General features: G+C 40.5%; 1 protein-coding gene across 1 annotated transcript in view; it reads right to left on the bottom strand.

Moving 5' to 3' along the window:
• Nucleotides 1-342: 342 nt before the first annotated feature.
• Nucleotides 343-20,306, bottom strand: part of LOC132766746 (C-type lectin domain family 2 member B-like) — a 31,105-nt gene continuing 11,141 nt past the window's right edge. The window contains exons 3-7 of the mRNA XM_060761050.2: nucleotides 9,839-9,886; nucleotides 6,345-6,422; nucleotides 5,392-5,564; nucleotides 3,601-3,698; nucleotides 343-903 (exon numbers count right to left, since the gene is read on the bottom strand). Coding sequence (XP_060617033.2) covers nucleotides 783-903; nucleotides 3,601-3,698; nucleotides 5,392-5,564; nucleotides 6,345-6,422; nucleotides 9,839-9,886 — 518 coding nt within the window. The 3' untranslated portion in view covers nucleotides 343-782. The remainder of the gene's footprint in view (nucleotides 904-3,600; nucleotides 3,699-5,391; nucleotides 5,565-6,344; nucleotides 6,423-9,838; nucleotides 9,887-20,306) is intronic.

The raw sequence follows: 20,306 nt of genomic DNA, 5'->3' as shown, positions 1-20,306 counted from the left end.
TAAACATGAATCTTCCAGGCAAAACTTCCATGAGGCAAGAACCAGAACTTAGCAGGATTCTAAAATGATGCTTCATCTGAATATATTTCCCATGCTTGGAACTTTATATCCCCTTGTTAAGCCATTCCAAGCACTCAGAAATTGGTTTCATTTTCCCAGAGTGCTTCTCATCCTTATCTGTCAAAGACTGGCAGAACGCTGAAGGCCTTGGATCCAGCTGTCTGTTTTGGCTAATTTCCACCCGTCTGTCTATATCAGGGGTCCTCAAACTACGGACCGTGGGCCACTTCCGGCCCGCCAAGGGCACTTATCCGTCCAGCGGAGGAGGAGCGCCCCCCACACACACGCCCCCTTCCCTTGGCTGGCTCACGCTATCCGTCAGGCCCGATGGGCAGCGTGAGCCAGCCAAGGGCAGCTGCTCTGCGTGGCCTACTCACGCATAAAGCACCTTGCGAGGTGCTTTATGCATGAGCAGGCTGCGTGGGGCTGCTCCTCCCTTGGCAGGCTCATGCTGCCCATCAAGCCCAATGGGCAGCATGAGCCAGCCAAGGGCAGTTGCTCTGCATGGCCTACTCACGCGTAAAGCACCTCGCGAGGTGCTTTACGTGCCAGTAGGCTGCGCGGGGCTGCTCCTCCCTTGGCAAGCTCACGCTGCCCATCGAGCCTGATTCTGCTCTTCCTTATCACTAGACCACAAAAAATGACCCTGAAATGATGGGCTGGAGAGTGGCCATTCAGGGAAGTTTTGCCAGTGATGTCATTTCATCTGGTCTTTCCAATTTTCAGTGCATTGCAACTTTGCTGCAGATCCAGTGGTGTTCGTGAGAACATCTTGAGGTGCTGGGCTTAAATTCATCATTCAAGTAGGCACAATCTCCTCCATTTTGTCCAATAACCTCCATCCTGAAACACAAGAAGGCGTTAAACAAAGATTTTGTCCCCCATCCCCCGTCCCCCCCGCCACCACCCATTAAACGGTCATCTTCTTTACATCTTGGCTGAATGCAGCTCAATAATCAGCAAGATGTAAAGGTATATTAACCAGAATACATAATCAAGGCTGATCATTACTGATATCTATATTGCATAGAGATTAACTTCTGAGCTGGCATATAGATTACTACCTTCCCCACCTGCCAATTTTTTTGAAGAAATGTGACCAAATCTGAAGAAGCTTGTCCATACATTATTTTTCTCTCTGTTTATATTATAAAGTCATTTCAGCTGAAGAAAACATTGGGACTAGTCCTGAACAATGTACTGAGCTGTTAAGGTACATATAAATATGACACAAATCAGTTTTTTGAGATTTGTAGTATTACAAGTAGGAGTCAATTTGTACTGAGGAAACTAAGTACTGGGTTGCTGTGAGTTTTCCAGGCCATGTTTCAGAAGCATTCTCTCCTGATGTTTCACCCACATCTATAGCAGACATCCTCACCTCTGAAGGCCTAAAATGACAGAGAAACGAGCTTCTAAAGTTTACTCATCGGTGCCAATACACCAAATCTTACTGGCACAAAAACAGAAGCCCCTTCCTGAATTTGGGACATTCCTGGAATGGGGGCAGCCAAAAATCGAGCACTGAAAATGGCACATGGTTTCCCCGAGTTGCACACCCCTAACAGTTATATGCAAAAATGTTTAGATGGCACTTCCTCCACTTTACCATACTGTAGACTGGAAACTGTGTCTTGGCTAAACTGTATTACCCAAATATTATTTCCTCCTCACTAGTGGGCAATAGTGCAGAAGTATAGGGAATCCACCTCCCACATTGAGGAAACAATCAATGAATTATCAATGTCCAAATTCTCCTGAGTATCTTGGCCTTGCAGAACCAGAGCTCAGATATGTGCTGCACATAAGACACTATGCATACATACTTCTACTGCAATTTCCTAGAGGGAATGCATTAAATCACAACAATGGACCCACCCTCTAACACTGGGAATAATAATAATAATAATAATAATAATAATAATAATAATAGCATCAGAGAAAGCGTCAGAGTCAAGAGCATGATATATATGTAGCCGCAGCCCTCCAGCATCTTCATAAATAAATAAATACTGACTTGTGCATTCAGGTTCAACAACCATTTAGCCTGGAAAACTCACAGCAACCCAATGATTCTGGCCATGAAAGCCTTCAACAACAAACTAAGTACTGTCAGCACTTTCCTTGAATGGATTCATATAGCACAGTTAGTTGTTTATTATTTTATTTATTTATGACATTTATATGCCACCCTTCTCACCCCGAAGGGGACTCAGAATGGCTTACAAGATATATATACATACAATATAGTATATTATTAGCATAGTACAATATCAGTATTATATATTACTATATTGTACTATACCATTATATTGTAATGTTATTAGTAATAATACATGTAATATAAAATATATAATTATGTCATATTATTATTATATTTATATTATATTATTATTTTAATTTTGAAAACACTCCTCGAAATAATCAACATTTTCATCTTCACAACACCTCTTATTTTATCTATAAAGAACATACATTGCTACATCTACATCTAGTTTACATGGTGTTATTTCTTATCAAGTAATGATTTCATTGGCACACCCATAAATCATTGCAGTATGGTCAACAGAACTATTGCTGGAATGCTTTTGGAAACTGCTGTACATAGTTGCATTGCTTCCTTGTTTAAAGCATGTGCATGCAATTGTGTCTCCATATTTGTAGGTTTGTCTTTTACGGATCTGATTACTCAAAAATTGGATTAAAATGTCATCTCTAAGAAAGACTAGGTCCTCCAGTGCAACCCCATGGTCAATGTTTGCCACAGAATTATACTAGAGACCCTACAGATTCCCAGAGAGAACATCTCTCTAGAAATGTCTGGACTCTTCAGCAGAGTTAAGTTGCCAGAAGGTGGCCATAGAATTCTATTGGAGAATCTAGTTGTTCCTAGGGAGGCGTTCTCAGCTGAAAATAATAGCATTTTTAAATTTGTGGGGTTTTCCTCCCCTTTTGCAGGGGTCCCATGCCTCTAAATGAAAGTGGATGGTGGACTGTACCTTCTTTTAGGCCCAAAGCTTTCAAGGCATCTTAGAAAATGATAATTCAGCAGTTTCTCAGGTTTACAGTCGAAATAAGATAGGACACAAAAAGGGAATGGAAAGGGAAAGGAAGAGAGGGAAAATTAAACATGAAATTTGTGTTAGTTCCTTCAATAGTTCTTATACCAGTGAGTGTTACCATATGCCAGCTCTCTTAATTTTTGTACACATGGATTAAAATTTAATGGATTTGCCAGGTTCAGCTCAAGATGTTTCAGGGCCCTTCCACACGGCCATATAACCCAGAATATCAAGGAAGATAATCCACAATATCTGCTTTGAACTGGGTTATCTGAGTCCACACTGCCATATTATCCAGTTCAAAGCAGATAATGTGGAATTTTATAGAGCAGTGTGGAAGGGACCTCAATTGATAATTGGCTCTTATTGACATAAAATTCGTGGGGCATTTTCATAGTGAGATCCTACCCCTAAAGAATAAAATGTAAAGAAGCTTAAAATTTCAGTTATTGAACACTAAAAGAAGATGAAAACTCACCTGGAAATTTCTCCACTTGTCCACTTCCAGTCCTGACCTGGTTCTCTTCTGAGGCCAATCCAATAAATATATCTTGCTTTAAACGGGGCCATTAATTCCTATTAGGAATAGAAGAGTTTTTGAATTCTTCACCTGCTGTAATCAATGGCCAATAATGCCTCACATTTGACCATTATTATTATTATTATTATTATTATTATTATTATTTACTGTATTTGTATACCGCCCTTCTCATCCCTCAGGCGACTCAGGACAGTTTACAACGGCAACGATTCAATGCCCAAAAACAGCATAAAACATTTTAAAACATTAACACATAATTTAAAACCATAACAAGTATTAAAACATAAATCATTTGAATCTCCTAATGGACATATCTATATGGGCTGTTTAACCTGGGGCAGGAAAAAAAACACATGGCATCTATGGGTCCTTCTCACTTCCAATGTGGGATCCACTTAATGGGGTTTAGTCTCACATAAGATAAAGTTGAGGAATGATCTGGAGAAGGACCATGCTTCAGAGTAGTGTAAATAGTTGGGTCCATTTTGAATCACAACTGATTCGACTGTTCATATGGTTATCCTATTAATCCTGGGCTCCATGGCATGGGGACAGTTGTCCTGTCCTTGTCATTGTGGTGGTCATGGAACCCCAAAGAGCTTCAGGCTGTCTCTGGATGCCATTGCTGACACTGAAAGGCCATATAACACACACACACACACACACACACAGAGAGAGAGAGAGAGAGAGAGAGAGAGAGAGAGAGAGAATTACCCCTCCCCTTCATCCTTTTAAATATCAACAATGGAGCCCAATTGATGTTTTGTCCAGGAACTCTTTGGAGCTCGGTGACCACCATGATGACTGTGATAGGATAACCAAGATAAGAGCGGCTGTACAGAATGGCAGTTGACAGGAACACAAGTGAATAGAGTTAGATTCTTTGCTAGTTTTGACCATCATAGTATACTTGCTATTCTATATGCAGAATACATACTTTTTTTCCATGTCAGGAGCGACTTGAGAAACTGCAAGTCACTTCTGGTGTGAGAGAATTGGCCGTCTGCAAAGGCATTGCCCAGGGGAGACCTGGATGTTTCGATGTATATCATCCTTGTGGGAGGCTTCTCTCATGTCCCCGCATGGGGAGCTGGAGCTGACAGAGGGAGCTCATCCATGCTCTCCCTGAATCTGAACCTCCGACCTGTCGGTCTTCAGTCCTACGGGCACAAAGGTTTAACCCGTTGCGCCACTGGGGGCTCCAGAATACAGTGTTCCCTCGCTACTTCATGGTTCACTTTTAGTGGACTCGCTGTTTCACGGTTTTCAAAAAACACATGCCTATTATCGCAGTATTTTCGTTGTTTCGTGGGGTTTTGCTGCCACCACTCTCCAAGGCACTTTCCCTCCTCAGTCCTCCCTCCCTCCCTCCAGCCTTGAAGGGCCTTTCCTTCCTTTCCTTCACTTTATTTTAAGTTTATAAAGACTTAAAATAGTGTATAACTACTAAAATATTGTAAAAATATTAAAATAAATAGAGCGTCCCTACATCGCAGTTTTTCACTTATTAAGGGTATGTCCTGGAATCTAACCACCGCAACAAGTGAGGGAACACTGTATATACTGAAAAAAATGGTAACATAACTTCCCATTATTTAGTGTTGGTGTTAAAACAGGTTTGTTTTTGTAATGATTGAATTTAAGATGGTCCATATGGCCTAATCATAAAGAAATGCAGAGCATAATACAGCAAAAGAACACCAAAAATGGACTTATGACAGCTCTCACCTGTAATTCAGTGTTGATAGTAGCCAAGGAGGCTTTGTACTGGGTACAGAAGCTTTCACTGGAAGTCCAGTTCCTTTCCTCCTTTGAAAAATGATAGCATTTCTCATTGTATCCAATCCAGTCAGTTGGACAAGATGTGGAATGACGTGAATGCCCATATAATATTCCTAGAACTGAGTACAATTTCAGGTATTAGATGCAGTATCTTATCCATGCGACTCAAGATGCATAAGCAAAACGGAGGTTCTCAGACTAAAGTTGAATCCCAGCTGTCAGCAAGACAGGGAAGATTTAAATGGGATAAGAAAAAAAAAATGATTCATCCAGCATTGTGCAATTTCTTGGGTATGGAAAGTGGATGCTATCATCAGTAGCAGCAGCATCGTGATGCTGTCTTCTCTAGCTTACAACCCAAAATAATAGTCAAAAATTCACAAAATGCCAATTTTAAAAGTGATTTGTCTGACTGTCATACCAACCCCAGAGTTCCATAGCAGTGGTGTCAAACTGTATTCGTTCTACACTGTAAGCACCCCCAGGACCTAAGGATAGTTACTTTTAACTAACACACACACACACACACACACACACAAGCACCTCTACAAGTGAGGGACAGGTAAGAAGTAAATCCACATATTTACAGTGTTGCATCATTCATTTTTCCATAAAAAGCCTTCTTTGGCTCCCCTTGGGAGTTTCCTATATCACTTATCAGAAGGAGCTATGGATTGCTATGTTCATATTGTGATTGGAAGACAACTGGCTCCATTATGATACAGAACATGTGGCAGCTTTGTTGTGTCTTTTCGTACATGGATCCTTGTCATCACAGAAGTGAGAGTTTCAGAAAGGATCACAGTGACACAAAATTACTGGACAAAGAACAACAGAAACAGAAATTAGATTGAAGCCTAAATTGAAAGGGTAACAGCATCAAAATCTGGGCTACTTACCCCCTATAATAATGAAGAGGATGACAATAAATACACACAAGAGTTTATGCTGTAAAAGCCGTCTCAGTTCTCTTATACCTAAAAAAAAGAAAAAAGAAAACCAGACTCATCAGCACTCCAGTTCTAATCCAATGGAAGGAATATGGATTTCACCATATTAATATTGTAAACTTTGCATACTATATTGTCTCCTGTCAACTTTACAGATGTTTGGAATAATAGAAGATCAATGCTTGTGTGTGACTCATCCATCAGAGGAGCTAAGAGTATAGAACAGTGCTTCTCAAACTCTGATCTTCCAGGGGTTTTGGCTCCCATAATCACTGGTCATTGTCCAAATAGTAGAGGATTCTGTGAGTTGAAGTCCAAAACAGCTGGAGGACCAGAGTTCGGGACTCACTAGAGTAGTGGTACTCAACCTGGTAAATTGGCTGGGATTTCTGGGAGTTGTAGGCCAAAACACCTGGAGACCCACAAGTTGAGAACCACTGGCATACAGACTAAGGGCTAAAACCTCCAGATTCTTACTAAAAATTATTGTACATCATAAAAACTGCCAGACCCAATTTCATGGTGAGCTTCTGGGATTTTTTAATTAGTGTAAACAAGACCTAGGTCTTTTTTAGTTGTTGTAACATGCTGTTGTGTTTAAGTCAAGGTTATGTAGAAGTCAAGGGCAGGTTTTGGAGCCAAAATTATGGCCCATGGATAATTTGCAGGACATTTAATGGAGAGAGAAAAGTGCCAGGACCACCTAATTGCCCCTTTACCAAGTTGGACAAGAAAACAGTAGTCAGACTCTAGACTTCATCACAAGGAACTGGAGAAAACAAGGGAAAGCAGGGGGAAAGGGTAGCGTTTCATGCATTTCTGTCTTTCATGGAGTTCCACCTAGAAGGGATTACAGGGATTGTCATCCAAAATTGTCTGGAGGATGGCTTGTCTCCCAGCCTTCTTTAGGTGGAACAGAAAGACTAGGAATCTGAAACCTGTCGATCCATTCATTCCCTGAAAGTCCTCATGTTGTTTACTTGTTCATCTTTGGAACTAAATGCACACAATTAAGCAGCGACAGCAGCTAGGACATGCACTCAACAGAACATGTAACCAGCCCTACTTTAATCAACGTTCCATTTGGAAGGAGGCCACACACTTGTCCCAAGTTAGAGGAAGGCAAGGAGCACTTCATTTACCAGAAATGAAGTGCACTTTAATTTTTGTTTTAGAGCAATCTTGATTGCTGCAAACATCTCTTAGAGAAATCCCAGACATTTGTCAATTCAAGAAAAAAAACTTTGCTCCCCAGAGCAACATAAGGTTGGTTATGTCATAGTTCCTTTTAATAATGAATTAGGTGCATCTGTATCTGCTTGGCAGTGGGGGAAAAAAACTGTATCCTCAACCCCCCCCCCCCCCCCCCCACGATTTTTGAATGCATAGGGACTGTCCAGGTTTTGTAAAAGATTACAATTTTGTAAAATAAAAGATTAATTAATAATCATTGCTCCCTAACAAAGAATGTTGTTCTGTGACTTATAGCACCTAAGCAATGTTGTGCAATCAGTTCTTCGAGTCCACAGGTACTGTATCCCTGGATTCAACCATCCAAATCTTGAAAATAGTCCAAAAGACAAACTTTGATTTTGCCATTTTCCTACATAATGGTATAGAATGGGACTTGAAGCTCTACAAGTTTTGGTATCCACAGGGGATCCTGACACGAAACTAATAGGTATCAAGTTTCCACTGTATATGTCATCTTAGTAGTACAGGGGTCCCCAAACTAAGGTCAGGGGTCTGGATATGACCCTCCAAGTTCATTTACCTGGGTCAACCTAAGTCTGACTTAAAAACAACAGCAACAACAACAGTCTTGTCACATCAGCCAAAAGCAGGCCCACACTTCACATTGAAATAATAATAAGTTTATATTTGTTAAAGTTGTTCTACATTTTAATTATTGTATTGTTTTAAGTGTTTTTTACCCTACAAATAAGATATGTACAGCATGCATAGGAATTCATTCATGTTTTTTTCTTTTCCAAATTATAATCTGGCTCTCCAACAATTTGAGGGACTGTGACCTGGCCCTCTATTTAAAAAGTTTGAAGACCCCTGTAGTAATATATATATCTCGACAGACGAATGGTTTGCTTTTGTATTGTACCATGTACTGTACACTGTTTGTGAAAATACAACCACATCCAGTGCAGAAAAAACTACAGTAGAGTCTCGCTTATCCAACATAAACGGGCAGCAGAATGTTGATAAGCAAAAACATTGGATAATAAGGAAGGATTAAGGAAAAGCCTATTAAATGTAATTTACGAATTTAGCACCAAAACATCACAAAATATTGAAATAGCTGTGGATCCAGGCAGGAGGCAGACTGTGTTGGATAATACTGACCGTTGGATGAGTGAAGGCTGGATAAGTGAGACTCTACTGTACTTGAGTTTAACAGTGTATGTAACCCTGTAAGAGGGATTCCGGTGTGTGTGTGTTTGTGTGCGTGTGTGCGTATGAGGCGGGGGGGGGGGGGAGAGACCACGACATTGGTGTGATGGAAGATAATACAAAGGCCATCCAGTCCCATCCCCTGCCATACAAGAATACCCAACCAAAGTATTCTCATCAGGTAGCCAACCAGAGCCCAACATATGCTGAGGTAGGATATTCCACTACCAAACAGCTCTTACCACAAGGAAGTCCTTCCTAAAGTTCAGATGGAATCTCCTTTCCTATAATTTGAACCCATGGCTCCAGGGCATGATCTCCAGACATTTTGATCATATTAGTCACCCTTTTCTGGACACAATCCAATTTACAAACATCTCTCCTGAATTGTGGTGCCCAGAATTAGACACAGTGTGATTCCAGGTCACACCAAAGCAGAATAGAGGGGCACAATGACTTCCCTTGGTCAAGCTAATAATAATAATAATAATAATAATAATAATAATAATAATAATAATCGTGTTTTATTATTTTATTATTCTCTTGGAGCCCCAATAAATGTTTATATTATATTATATTATATTATATTATATTATATTATATTATATTATATTGTATAGATATCAGGCATGGGCAAGTCCAAAATACTGCACAATCCAAAATTGTCCACAAAGGTGGCTGACATAGTGGCCCCTTTGTTTTCTAATGGTTCCAATAGTTCCAATGTACCATTAAACTTTGATTCATGCACACAATTACTACAAATATTACGTATGAAACTACCTTCAGGCTATGTATACAAGGTATTTTGTGATAAGGCTTAGGTCTCATCTCTAAGAGATCTCATTATGTATGTATATTCAAATATGTGTATTCTGAAATACAAAAAGATCCAAAATTCCAAAGACTTCTGGGAAACTGCCACAGTAACAGAACTGTCACCTTTGGTGATGGTCCATATGACACAACAACGATCATCACCTCTCCCCAATTAAGCTGCCAATAGCCCCTCAAGGTGCCACGGTGCCAAGACTTACCACGTGTGATGAGATCCAAATGTCTGTGGTGGTTATCTCTCCTCTCCCCTGCAGAAGAAAAAATTAACACAGCACACATTTTACAACTGCAACTTGCCTTTAAAACAACAATAATAGCAACAGCAATCGGGAATCAGTATAGTGGTAGTCAATCTACTTATTCAGAAGTGAAGTTTTGCAGTGCGATGCCACCTGTCATCATGCCAGTAAGTATCTGCTGTCTCATGTGTGATAATGTACCTGGCCCCATGCATTTCAGACAAGGAATACTCAACCTGCATTTATTTCAATATCTCATCTGCTTTCTCTTTTTGTTTTTATTTTCTTGTTTTTTGCTTCCTTTGCTTTTTTTCTTCTACTACAGTTGCCTTTTTTCTTTAAAACAGTGTGTGTGTGTGTGTGTGTGTGTGTGTGTGTGTGAATAAAAGCAGAAAAACAAAATGAACACAGCACTGTAGAAGGGGGAATAGTTAAACTGATGCTGCAATTACAATGTACAATGGCAGTACAGGATTGTAGGAATGGATAAAGATGGCCCACACTTCCCTAGCAATTTGCTGTTGAAAAAGAAGGCAAGACATCACTGCACTGAGAAATAGAACATCAAAGCAGCAACTTAAAAATGATTCAAACTCAGATGGAAAAAAATGCCTCATATCAGAGAGAAAGAGCATTAGTCTGGAGGGAGGAAATTCCTCCAAGAGAGTGTCACATTCAGGTTTCATCTGCTTTACCACAATGACCTTGACATGCTTCCTTTAATGAACTTTCTGAAAATTCAAAACCAAGGCTGTATGCAAAGGAATCTTTTAGCAACTTTCAAACTAAGAAAAAGCATAAACATTTAAGGTAATTTTGTCAGATTCACTTTCTGTTTTAACTCTTCATTCTCAACTTTTGGAGGGCATTTATACCCCTTTTGAGATTGTAATGGGAACTATGGACTAGTCTTCTTGAAATCCATTTCCTTCTGTTTTTGTTTTGTTTTTATTCCCTCTAGCTCAGTAGTTCCTAACCTTTTTTTGACCAGGGACCACTTTGATCAGAAACTACTTAACCAGGGATGACTTGACCAGGGACCACTCTCCAACATTAGTACCAAAAGGTTACGAATCAGTTTTTGGTCAAAATCAGATTCAGTTTAATTACTTGGGGTGCTGATTCAGGAAATTGCATTGGACAGACCACATCAGTTCTACTTTCTGATACAGAGCATATACCATCCAGTAGTCACCATCTGTTCATTCACAGAAAACCATATTTAATAATCTAGAGCAGTGGGCCACGGCCCACAGGTAGGGAACCATTGATCTAGCTTGTGCCTTGACTGTGCCTATTAACTTGCCTAGATTTTTGTTTACAAATTTGCTAAGGGGTTTAATGCATGTCAAACATATTCTGAAGGCAGTCTTGCTCACATCTAATGGGCAGCCCTGGAAAGGTGCTTTATATATCTTTGACATTTCTATAACATGATAAAAACATAATAGAAGGTACTTTCATAAACCATGACTTCTATACAAGCAAGACCTTAAACAAAATGTTGCAGCTTTGCTAAAAACCATGCTGATCTTCAGACTTCCTGGCAGTCAGCAAAGCAAACATCCGCTATGTTTCCTGTAGGTGACTTTGGTAATTAAATTTTGTTCTTTTTGAACACATGGCCCACTTTTTCTGATGTATTTCAAACTACTGCAGGTTATTTCAGTTTTGTTTGCTTCCCCCTTTAAAATATGTGTTTGGGTGTGTATTTGAACATTTAAAATCTTTTTTACCCCCATCAGTCTACAGAATAAATGCTCTATTATTCTTGGGGATGCCCAAAGGATGAGTTTCAAAATTATTTCAAGCAATTCAGAAAATTGAATTTGGTTCACAAAATGGACTCAGAATAGTGTGTCGGACTCAGATCTGGGAATAAAATGTACAAGGAAAAGCAATGGAATTTATGTTGGAAAACCCCAGCACAACATGGGCCCCATCTATACTGACCATTTAATGCCGTTCAAACCAGTATGGAAGAAGTGGTTTTGCTGTGCAGATGATTACATAGGAAATACTGGAACATGTTTGGGATCCAGGTGATGATTACTCAAACTACATAGTACCAATGTACGTTATGGGATTTCTTTCATGCCATTCACAGTCTAGCCAGATGAGTTAGAACAGTGGTTCTCAACCTTCCTAATGCCGCAATCCCTTAATACAGTTCCTCATGTTGTGGTGACCCCCAACCATAAAATTATTTTCATTCCTACTTCACAACTGTTATTTTGCTACTGTCATGAATTGTAAGGTAAATATCTGATATGCAGGATGTATTTTCATTCACTGGACCAAATTTGACACAAGTACCTGATACGTCCAAATTTGAATACTGGTGGGGGTGGGGGAGATTTTTTTCAATTGGGAGATGTAGTTACTGGGATTTATAGTTCACCTACAATCAAAGAGCATTCTGAACTCCACCAAGGATGGAATTGAATCAAACTTGGCACACAGAACTCCCATGACCAACAGAAAATACTGGAAGGGTCTGGTGGGCATTGACCTTGAGTTTTGGAGTTGTAGTTCACCTACATCCAGAGAGCACTGTGGACTTAAACAATGATGGATCTGGATCAAATTTGGTGGGGTACAAAATATTTATTTATTTATTTATTATTAAAGAAAGACCTCATGCTATAGGTGACCGCACAACTAGGAAAAAGGAGTGGGGGTGGGTCAGCTTCCCCCTTCTTTCTGATTGCAAGGGTGCCTCAGCTAATGTCAGCGCAGGGTACCTGTTTACCTGGTTCACAGGTGATTGGAAATGGCAATGGTAACATGGATGATGTGACAATTGATCGGCTGGCCCAACAATCTCAGACCAGGTAAACTACATATGGACTCCAACCCACGTCCCACGTCTACAGCATGGACGGGGGGGGGGGGGGCACTCTCAGGGGTAATGGGGAGCATTAAGATGTGTTTTCTCCCCACACTCCTAAAAAACAAACAAAAAAGCAGGATAACTTTCTGGCCAGATTGCATCATATGTTCTTGGAATGGGTTACACAACATTCTCAGAGCCCTCCCTTATCCACCCAAATGATTTGTCTTTTTTACTGCATATTAGTCCGGCAAATAGAGAGACATTTCTGTTGCTGATTTAATTAAGGGTATGTACTCAATATAACACTAACCTAGTATTTATAGTACATTATTAATATATTATTTATGCAATATCTTGTTATCAAAGCTTTTAAGCTAATGTATGTATTGTATTTATGTTTATTATAAACATAGACCTTGAAGAAGGCTAATCTATTTATTTCCAGGCTGAAATGTGCTGAGCTTTTGAAGAATAAATTCAGACAATCTACAAGCAGTTGTAAATCAGACTGCTTTTTTCTGATGATGTTTATTTAGTGGGGCCAAGTTTTCAAGAACGACTGGTTGAAATGTATGGTCTGAAGGGTCAACAGTCAGGAAATAGCAATTAACTGACTCAATGTTATATCCAAATGTTTGAGGGCTCCTGCTCTATCCCTAGAGTAAGATTTTCGATCACATATAGGAGCATATTGATTTACATTAATCTAGGTGAAGGGTTTGGGTTTTTTTAAAAACACAATTTCTATTACAGAGATGGGACTCATATGCACACACACACACACACCATCCTCAGCTGCATTTTCACCATTGGCTATATTGGCAAGGGCTTGTTTTTTCATGCCAGGAGTGACTTGAGAAACTGCAAGTCACTTCTGGTGTGAAAGAATTGGTCGTCTGCAAGGGCGTTGCTTTTGATCGACTTGGTCGTCTGCAAGGGCGTTGTTTTTGATGGTAAAACATCAAAAACAACTCGGATGTTTTTGATGTTTTACCATCCTTGTGGGAGGCTTCTCTCATGTCTCCACATTGGGAGCTGGAGCTGACAGAGGGAGCTCAACCCACTCTCTGGATTCGAACCACTGATCTGTCAGTCAGCAGTCCTGCCAGCAAAGGGTTTAACCCATTGCGCCACGGGGGCAAGGGCTGTTGAGTTGTGCAATCTAAAAACATTCGGAAGACTGTGTGCTTCTCACCACTCTGCTGCTGTGCGAGTCATCATTTCCCTTTGAAACTTTCCTTGATGTGGTTAGAAGAATACACTGAAGATCTAGAAGGCATGCATTTCATCCTTTCTGCTCGACTGAGGCCCCTTCTACACAGCTGTATAAAATCCACATTGAACTGGATTATATCGTAGTATGGAGACTCAGATAATCAAGTTCAATACAGATATTGTGGATTATCTGCCTTGATACTCTGGGCTATATGGCTATGTGGAAGGGCTCTGAAATGCCAGATACTTTAGTAGAGCAAGGTGGGTTTCTGGTTTATTGTTTTTCATATCTGGAAGTGTTTACATTAGTACATGCATGCATGTGATAAAGTGAAATTTGGGTTGTTGTAGACTTTTTTGGGCTATATGACCATGTTCTAGAGGCATTCTCTCCTGACGTTTTGCCTGCATCTATGGCAAGCATCATCAGAGGTAGTGAGGTCTGTTGGAACCAGGAAAATGGGTTTATATATCTGTGGAAAGACCAAGGTGGGACAAAGGACTCTTGTCTGCTGGAGCTAGGTGTGAATGTTTCAAAGTGAAATTTGTTCATGAAAGCTCAAGCTGGAAATTAATTTTCCCCAGTTAGTTTCAAAGATGCTACTGCGAGCCCTTCCACACAACCCCATATCCCAGAATATCAAGGCAGAAAATCCCAAAATATCTGTTTTGTACTGGGTTACCTGTCCACACTGCTATATATTCCAGTTCAAAGTAGAAAATGTGGGATTTTATTGAGTTGTGTGGAAGGGGCCTGGGTTTCTTTATGTCTTTTTATGCTGAAAGAGAGTAACACAGTCATTTCTTTGAATAATACTAAAAAGTGTAAAGATCTTCCCTGCACAACCCATTCAAGGATGCACAAGATTTCTGGCCTAGCTGCATTTGTGTCAGTGTGCTCTATAAGATTGTTCCCAATAATTTAGGGTTTTCAGCAGAAGTGCTTTGAATCCTCCCCAACCATAATTTCAATGAGTCATACAGGTAAAACAAACCGTCTTATTTGGCAGGAAACTGGAAATATGGGGTGTTTAGGATACTGACAAGCTGAAGCGTGTTCAAAGAAAGGTGGCCTTGAGGTCTGGACAAATCTTGGCCAAGACAAAAATACGTTAGGTAAGAGACAAATGATTTGAAGGCACATGACAACAGTGATGACAATGACAACAGCAATAACAACAACAGGAAAGGGTAGAAATGTGATCAGGTGGGAAGTCAAAAGAAGGGCAAGAATTCTAGTGGTCACCATAGTCCTGGATGAACAACCAATTCTGAAGGAAGGCAGGAGGGATGTGGTCTTCTTGGACTTTTTCTGAACAAAACTCACACACTATTGTTTTCTATAGAAAGCACAATTTTCCTCACACAAAGTTTGTGGGGTCCCCTTTACACTGAATAGTTGTAGCACTCTGATTGCACTTTAACTGCCATAGCAACATCCTGGGCTTTGTAGTTCAAGGAGAAACATAGACGTGTCTGCCAGAGAGCTCTGGCAAAATTGTCTACCAAAGAGCTCTTGTTGTCTTGGGCCTCACTGTTCTGGTACAGCTGTACCAGGAGCTCCAACTCTATTTCCTTTGTTTTAAATGCTTCCTTGCAGTCCAAGATTTCAGAGACTCTGCAGAAAGGTGGCTTCCTTTGGTTGCAGTCATAGGGCAAGTCACCTGTCCATCACCATTAAGTTTTGATTCCGCCCATTGCTCAGGGCAGTTGGGAAGGGAAGGGAGCCATTTTTTAGTTAGTCTCAGCAAGGAAAGCTAATATACAGGACGTGTGCAAGCTTCCCCTGTACAAAAGCTTCAACCCTTAAGACTTTCCGGGGGGCAACAGTCTTAAGAGTCTCCAAAGATTTCCAGGGAAACAGCCCTAAAGACCAAAGAACTCCAGCTGGAGAATACCTAAGCCTTTACTGATAGGTCCACTCGGTGCTTCGAGATGCAGTTCGACCTGGTAGCGGAGCCCACATCAGTAAGGGTTAGATTACAGTCAGCCTGGGAGAAGTTAAAAAGGGGATTTTCCATTTAAAGTAAAGAAGAAGTTATTGAAGACAGTTGCCTGTCCTTCGTGGGCAAGATTAGGAAGTCACCAGTTGCATAAAGCTTGGAAGCATTTGTTTAGCTTTATTGAAGACAAGAGAAGTTTCTGTTGATTGTTCATTAATAAAGAACTTTGTTATACTTCACAAGCCATCTAAAGGTCATTTGTGGTGGAAAACCTCTGAGAACTTCTCCGTGGGCCCCCTGGCTTCCCGCTGGGCAAAGGTTGCACGTCCTGTTCTAAAGGAAATTCTTACAGGCCCAGCACGCAACAGAACATTCACCCAAGACATCAAGCCCTTGGGGCCTAGGTATGGGTTATAGTCATGGCAATTAAAGTGAGATCATATTGCCATTTAGGGTGGAAGCATGTCAACTTTATAAAACACTGTGCTTATTCTATACATGCTTAACTGCCAGGTTATCTACCACACCTGGAATTGTTTGCATTTCCTTTCTCTATGATTTCATTTATTTGAGATAACTAGTCTGCCTATTGATCAAATTACTTTATAGCCAACTTACAATAAAAGGTTTTTTTTGTGTGTCAGGAGCAACTTGAGAAACTACAAGTTGCTTCTGGTATGAGAGAATTGGCCACCTGCAAGGATGTTGCCCAGGGAACACCTGGATGTTTTGACGTTTTACCATCCTTGTGGGAGGCTTCTCTCATGTCCCCGCATGGAGCTGACAGAGGGAGCTCATCCACACTCTCCTTGCATTTGAACCTCCAATCTGTAGGTCTTCAGTCCTGCTGACACAAGGGTTTAACTCATTGCACAATTGGGGACTCCAGTAAAAGGGTTAAAATATACATGCCAAAACCCCAAACCAACAGTTCGTGGCTCCCTGTGTTTTTATTGGCTGTAGGGGTGATATTGTGTTTGGATAACTTTGCAAAGAAGGCACTGGATGCTGGAGTTGTTTTGATGCCCAGAGGGAATAAGCAGTTGGAAGGCTGGGAATTAGTGCTTAGGAGGAAAAGGAAGGGTAATCCTCACGTCCCTGGCGGGATTACTTACCAGTTTGTTTGTTTTTTTTGGGGGGGGGGGGCTTTTTTCTGTGAGGATGATAAACCTTGTTGCTCTTATGGGAAATCTTGTAAGATTTACAGCCCTAGCATGGAGTCAATTCCAGTTGGATCAAACTTGGGAGTTCACACTTCATAGTCAGGGCTGGCAATTTGTATTGAGGTCTTTGCCTCAGGAATAGATTTGAAGTGTCATCAGAGGTAAACAGATTTACTCATGTAATTTGTGGTTTTTCTGTTCCAGTTATAATTTATAGGAAAAGTAACTGGGAGACTGCTTCACATCTTCACACAGTCTACTCACTGCTGGTAACAGGGGAGACATTTTTGGGCTATTCTATTGCAACTTTTCAGCTGTCAGGAAAAATCCCAACCAAAGTCCTCACTGTCTAATGATAGTGGTGGCCTTCTGAGCTTCTTATGATTATATCCTCTTTTCCCTTTTTCTATAGAACTAAGTAGGGTTCCTTTGTAGAAAAAACAAGAGAAGGTTACATTGAAACACATTGGCATCAATCTGAATGTTGTTATGCCCAGGTAGCCAAGGAGCTTGTAACCATATAGGATCAATGGTACCAATGGGACTTGAGTCATAACCAACTAGCTCGATTCTTTTCCATTTTGTTGGTTCTTTGCTAAACATGGTTGTAGAATTAATGCAATTCAACACCTCTTTAATTGTCACAGCTCAGTGATTTGGAATCATGGAAGTTGTTGTTTTCAAAATTATTTTATTTTATTTTATTTTTTGCCAAAGACTTCTGATGCCTCACCAAGTTACGAGAGTTGAATGAAAAGTAATGCCTCCACCTTGGGTTTGGATGGGAATATTTTAATAAATCAAACACAAAAATCATCCTTAGAATGTGCTCTTTAACTACCACTATTCACTTTTCTATATCGTAGTTGTCACCAGCCAAAAAAGTATTTTGCTAAAGAAGTTGGGAGAGGGGTTAGCCCCTCTCTCCCATTCTCATCCTACTGAATGAGTGGGTGGTCTAGGTGACATGAGTCAAAGTGCCCACAAGATGGGAGGTCTGGGTATTGTGGCTTGTGACAGTCATGAAAAGTGGACAACAGGGGACTGTAATATCACAACCCTGGGCTGTCTGAGCTTGGGCTATGTGGGATGGCAGTCAAGACAGCTGCCATCAGTTCCAGATAGGAACAAGTGCAGATGTCTTGGTTGCTTTTACGAGGGTTGAATGAAAAGTAATGCCTCCACCTTCGTTACTTGGGTTTGGATGGGAATATTTTAATAAATCAGACACAGAAATAATCCTTAGAATGTGCTCTTTAACTACCACTATTCACTTTTCCACATAATCACCAGACAATTGGATACATTTCTGCCAACAATGAACAAGTTTTCTGAAGCCATCAGGGAAGAAGTCTGTGTGCTTTCATTTCAGTCATCATCACCTTGGGTACCCATCGTGCACAGATCTTTTGATAGCCAAGCAAAGCAATAATGTGACCCACACATTCTTGTGTAATGCTGATTATGCTTGAAATTTTTATCTGAGTGAGACGACAATCATCCTGAATCAATCTGTCAACCTTTTGCTTGTGAAACTCGGTGGTTGTTGTCTCAGGTCAGGAGGGAGGGGGCCGCTCTTATATCCCTAGGCTGGTCATTGCACAGTATCTGCTTTGAACTGGGCTATCTGAGTCCACACTGCCACATATTCCAGTTCAAAGCAGAGAATGTGGGATTTTATTCAGCTGTGTGGAAGGGGATTCAGTGTGGACTCAGATAACCCAGTTCAAAGCAGATATTGCGGGATTTTCTGCCTTGATATTCTGGGATATAGGACTGTATGGAAGGGCCCTGAGTAGTGCTGAATATGCTGAATATGACTGAGTCATATCCCACAATTTTTAAAGAAATGTCAGTTTTGTTTTGTTTGTTTTACCATCAGAGAAAGGGAAATTCCAAAGTATTTCAAGTCATCAAATCCACTCACTGCAGAAAGCACAACATAGGCACAACACAACACAACATATAAGGAGTTTCAAAAGATATGAATGTAGAGGTAGCAAGCAAGGGAGCAGTTCCAGCATTGGTGACATCTGGCACAAAAACCAGCTTCCTACCAGATTTTAATGCCAGTCAAAACAGAAGGAATTTTGAGCCTTTTGTGGCAATAATGCAAACTAAGGGCCTTTCAACACTGCCATATAATCCAGAATATCAAGGAAGATAATCCACATTATCTGCTTTGAACTGGATTTTCTGAGTCCACACTGCCAGAGAAGCCAGTTCAAAGCAGATGATTTGGATTTTATACAGCTGTGTAGAAGGGGCCTAAGTTCATTAAGTTAAGCATGGAACGAAGTTCTCAACAACAAATGCTCAGTGGTTATAAGACTCACCTTCCTCAATCCTCAAAGGGTTGCAGGAGAATGGGAAAAAAATAAATTATTATACAGTAAATTCTAATATTATAGAATCAAAGGTTACACAGGCTATGCATCCCTTCCTCAGAAGCTCTCTGGAAAAATTGAGATTGTTCTATTGTTCAAAAGGCTATGAACATATTTCTCAGTGTTGTACCAGCTATGTCCACAATCTGGACAAATAAAATGTCTGCATTTGACTTGAACCTCCTACTCCTTTATTTATCAAATTTATTGGACCAGTTCCAGGCTGGGGGAAAATCCTCAGCAGAGTGCCCCATGCATCTGTGGGTTCCTGCCAAAATTTTACCTGGTGGTAGTAGGTAGCTATTTAATTTTCTGACAATGTCCTGATGTAGCATCATTGTATGACAGCTGTTAAGCATGGGCAGACACCATGAAGGTGGGCCCCACAAGGCCTCTACAGCTCCAGCAATTGCCAATGGGGTGCAGGCACTGATGCCAAGAATTACTCTCCTCACAATACATGAACTGGACGAGAAAAAGGAATGGCATCTGAAGATGCTTTTGCAACACGTGCTGTACCACAAGTGGATATCAGGGACAAGTGGAATGCAGGCGGTCCCCAAGTTACGAACATGATAGGTTCTGTAGGTTTATTTTTAAGTTTAATTTCTATGTAAGTCAGAACACAACAGGTATATTTTTAGGTGTAGCTCCAGCCATATATATCTATGTATATCTATAGCTATCTATATCTATATTGTTTAGATAGCATAGGGAAGGATTAAGACACCCCCCCCCCCCCCCCCCGTGGGGTTTGTTTTGCTGTCTGTGCTTCTGTTCAGAAGATTTCATCTCACTTTGTGTCCCTGTGATAATTGCACTTTGAAAAAATTGGCTTGTTGTGAAAACAAGGATTGGTGAGAAAGCTTCAGTGGAGACACCTTT

The sequence above is a fragment of the Anolis sagrei genome, chromosome 2 (assembly GCF_037176765.1).
Source record: "Anolis sagrei isolate rAnoSag1 chromosome 2, rAnoSag1.mat, whole genome shotgun sequence".
NCBI lineage: Eukaryota > Metazoa > Chordata > Lepidosauria > Squamata > Dactyloidae > Anolis > Anolis sagrei.
Note: the sequence above shows the minus strand (reverse complement) of the source record. Positions and strands in the feature narration are given on the sequence as shown.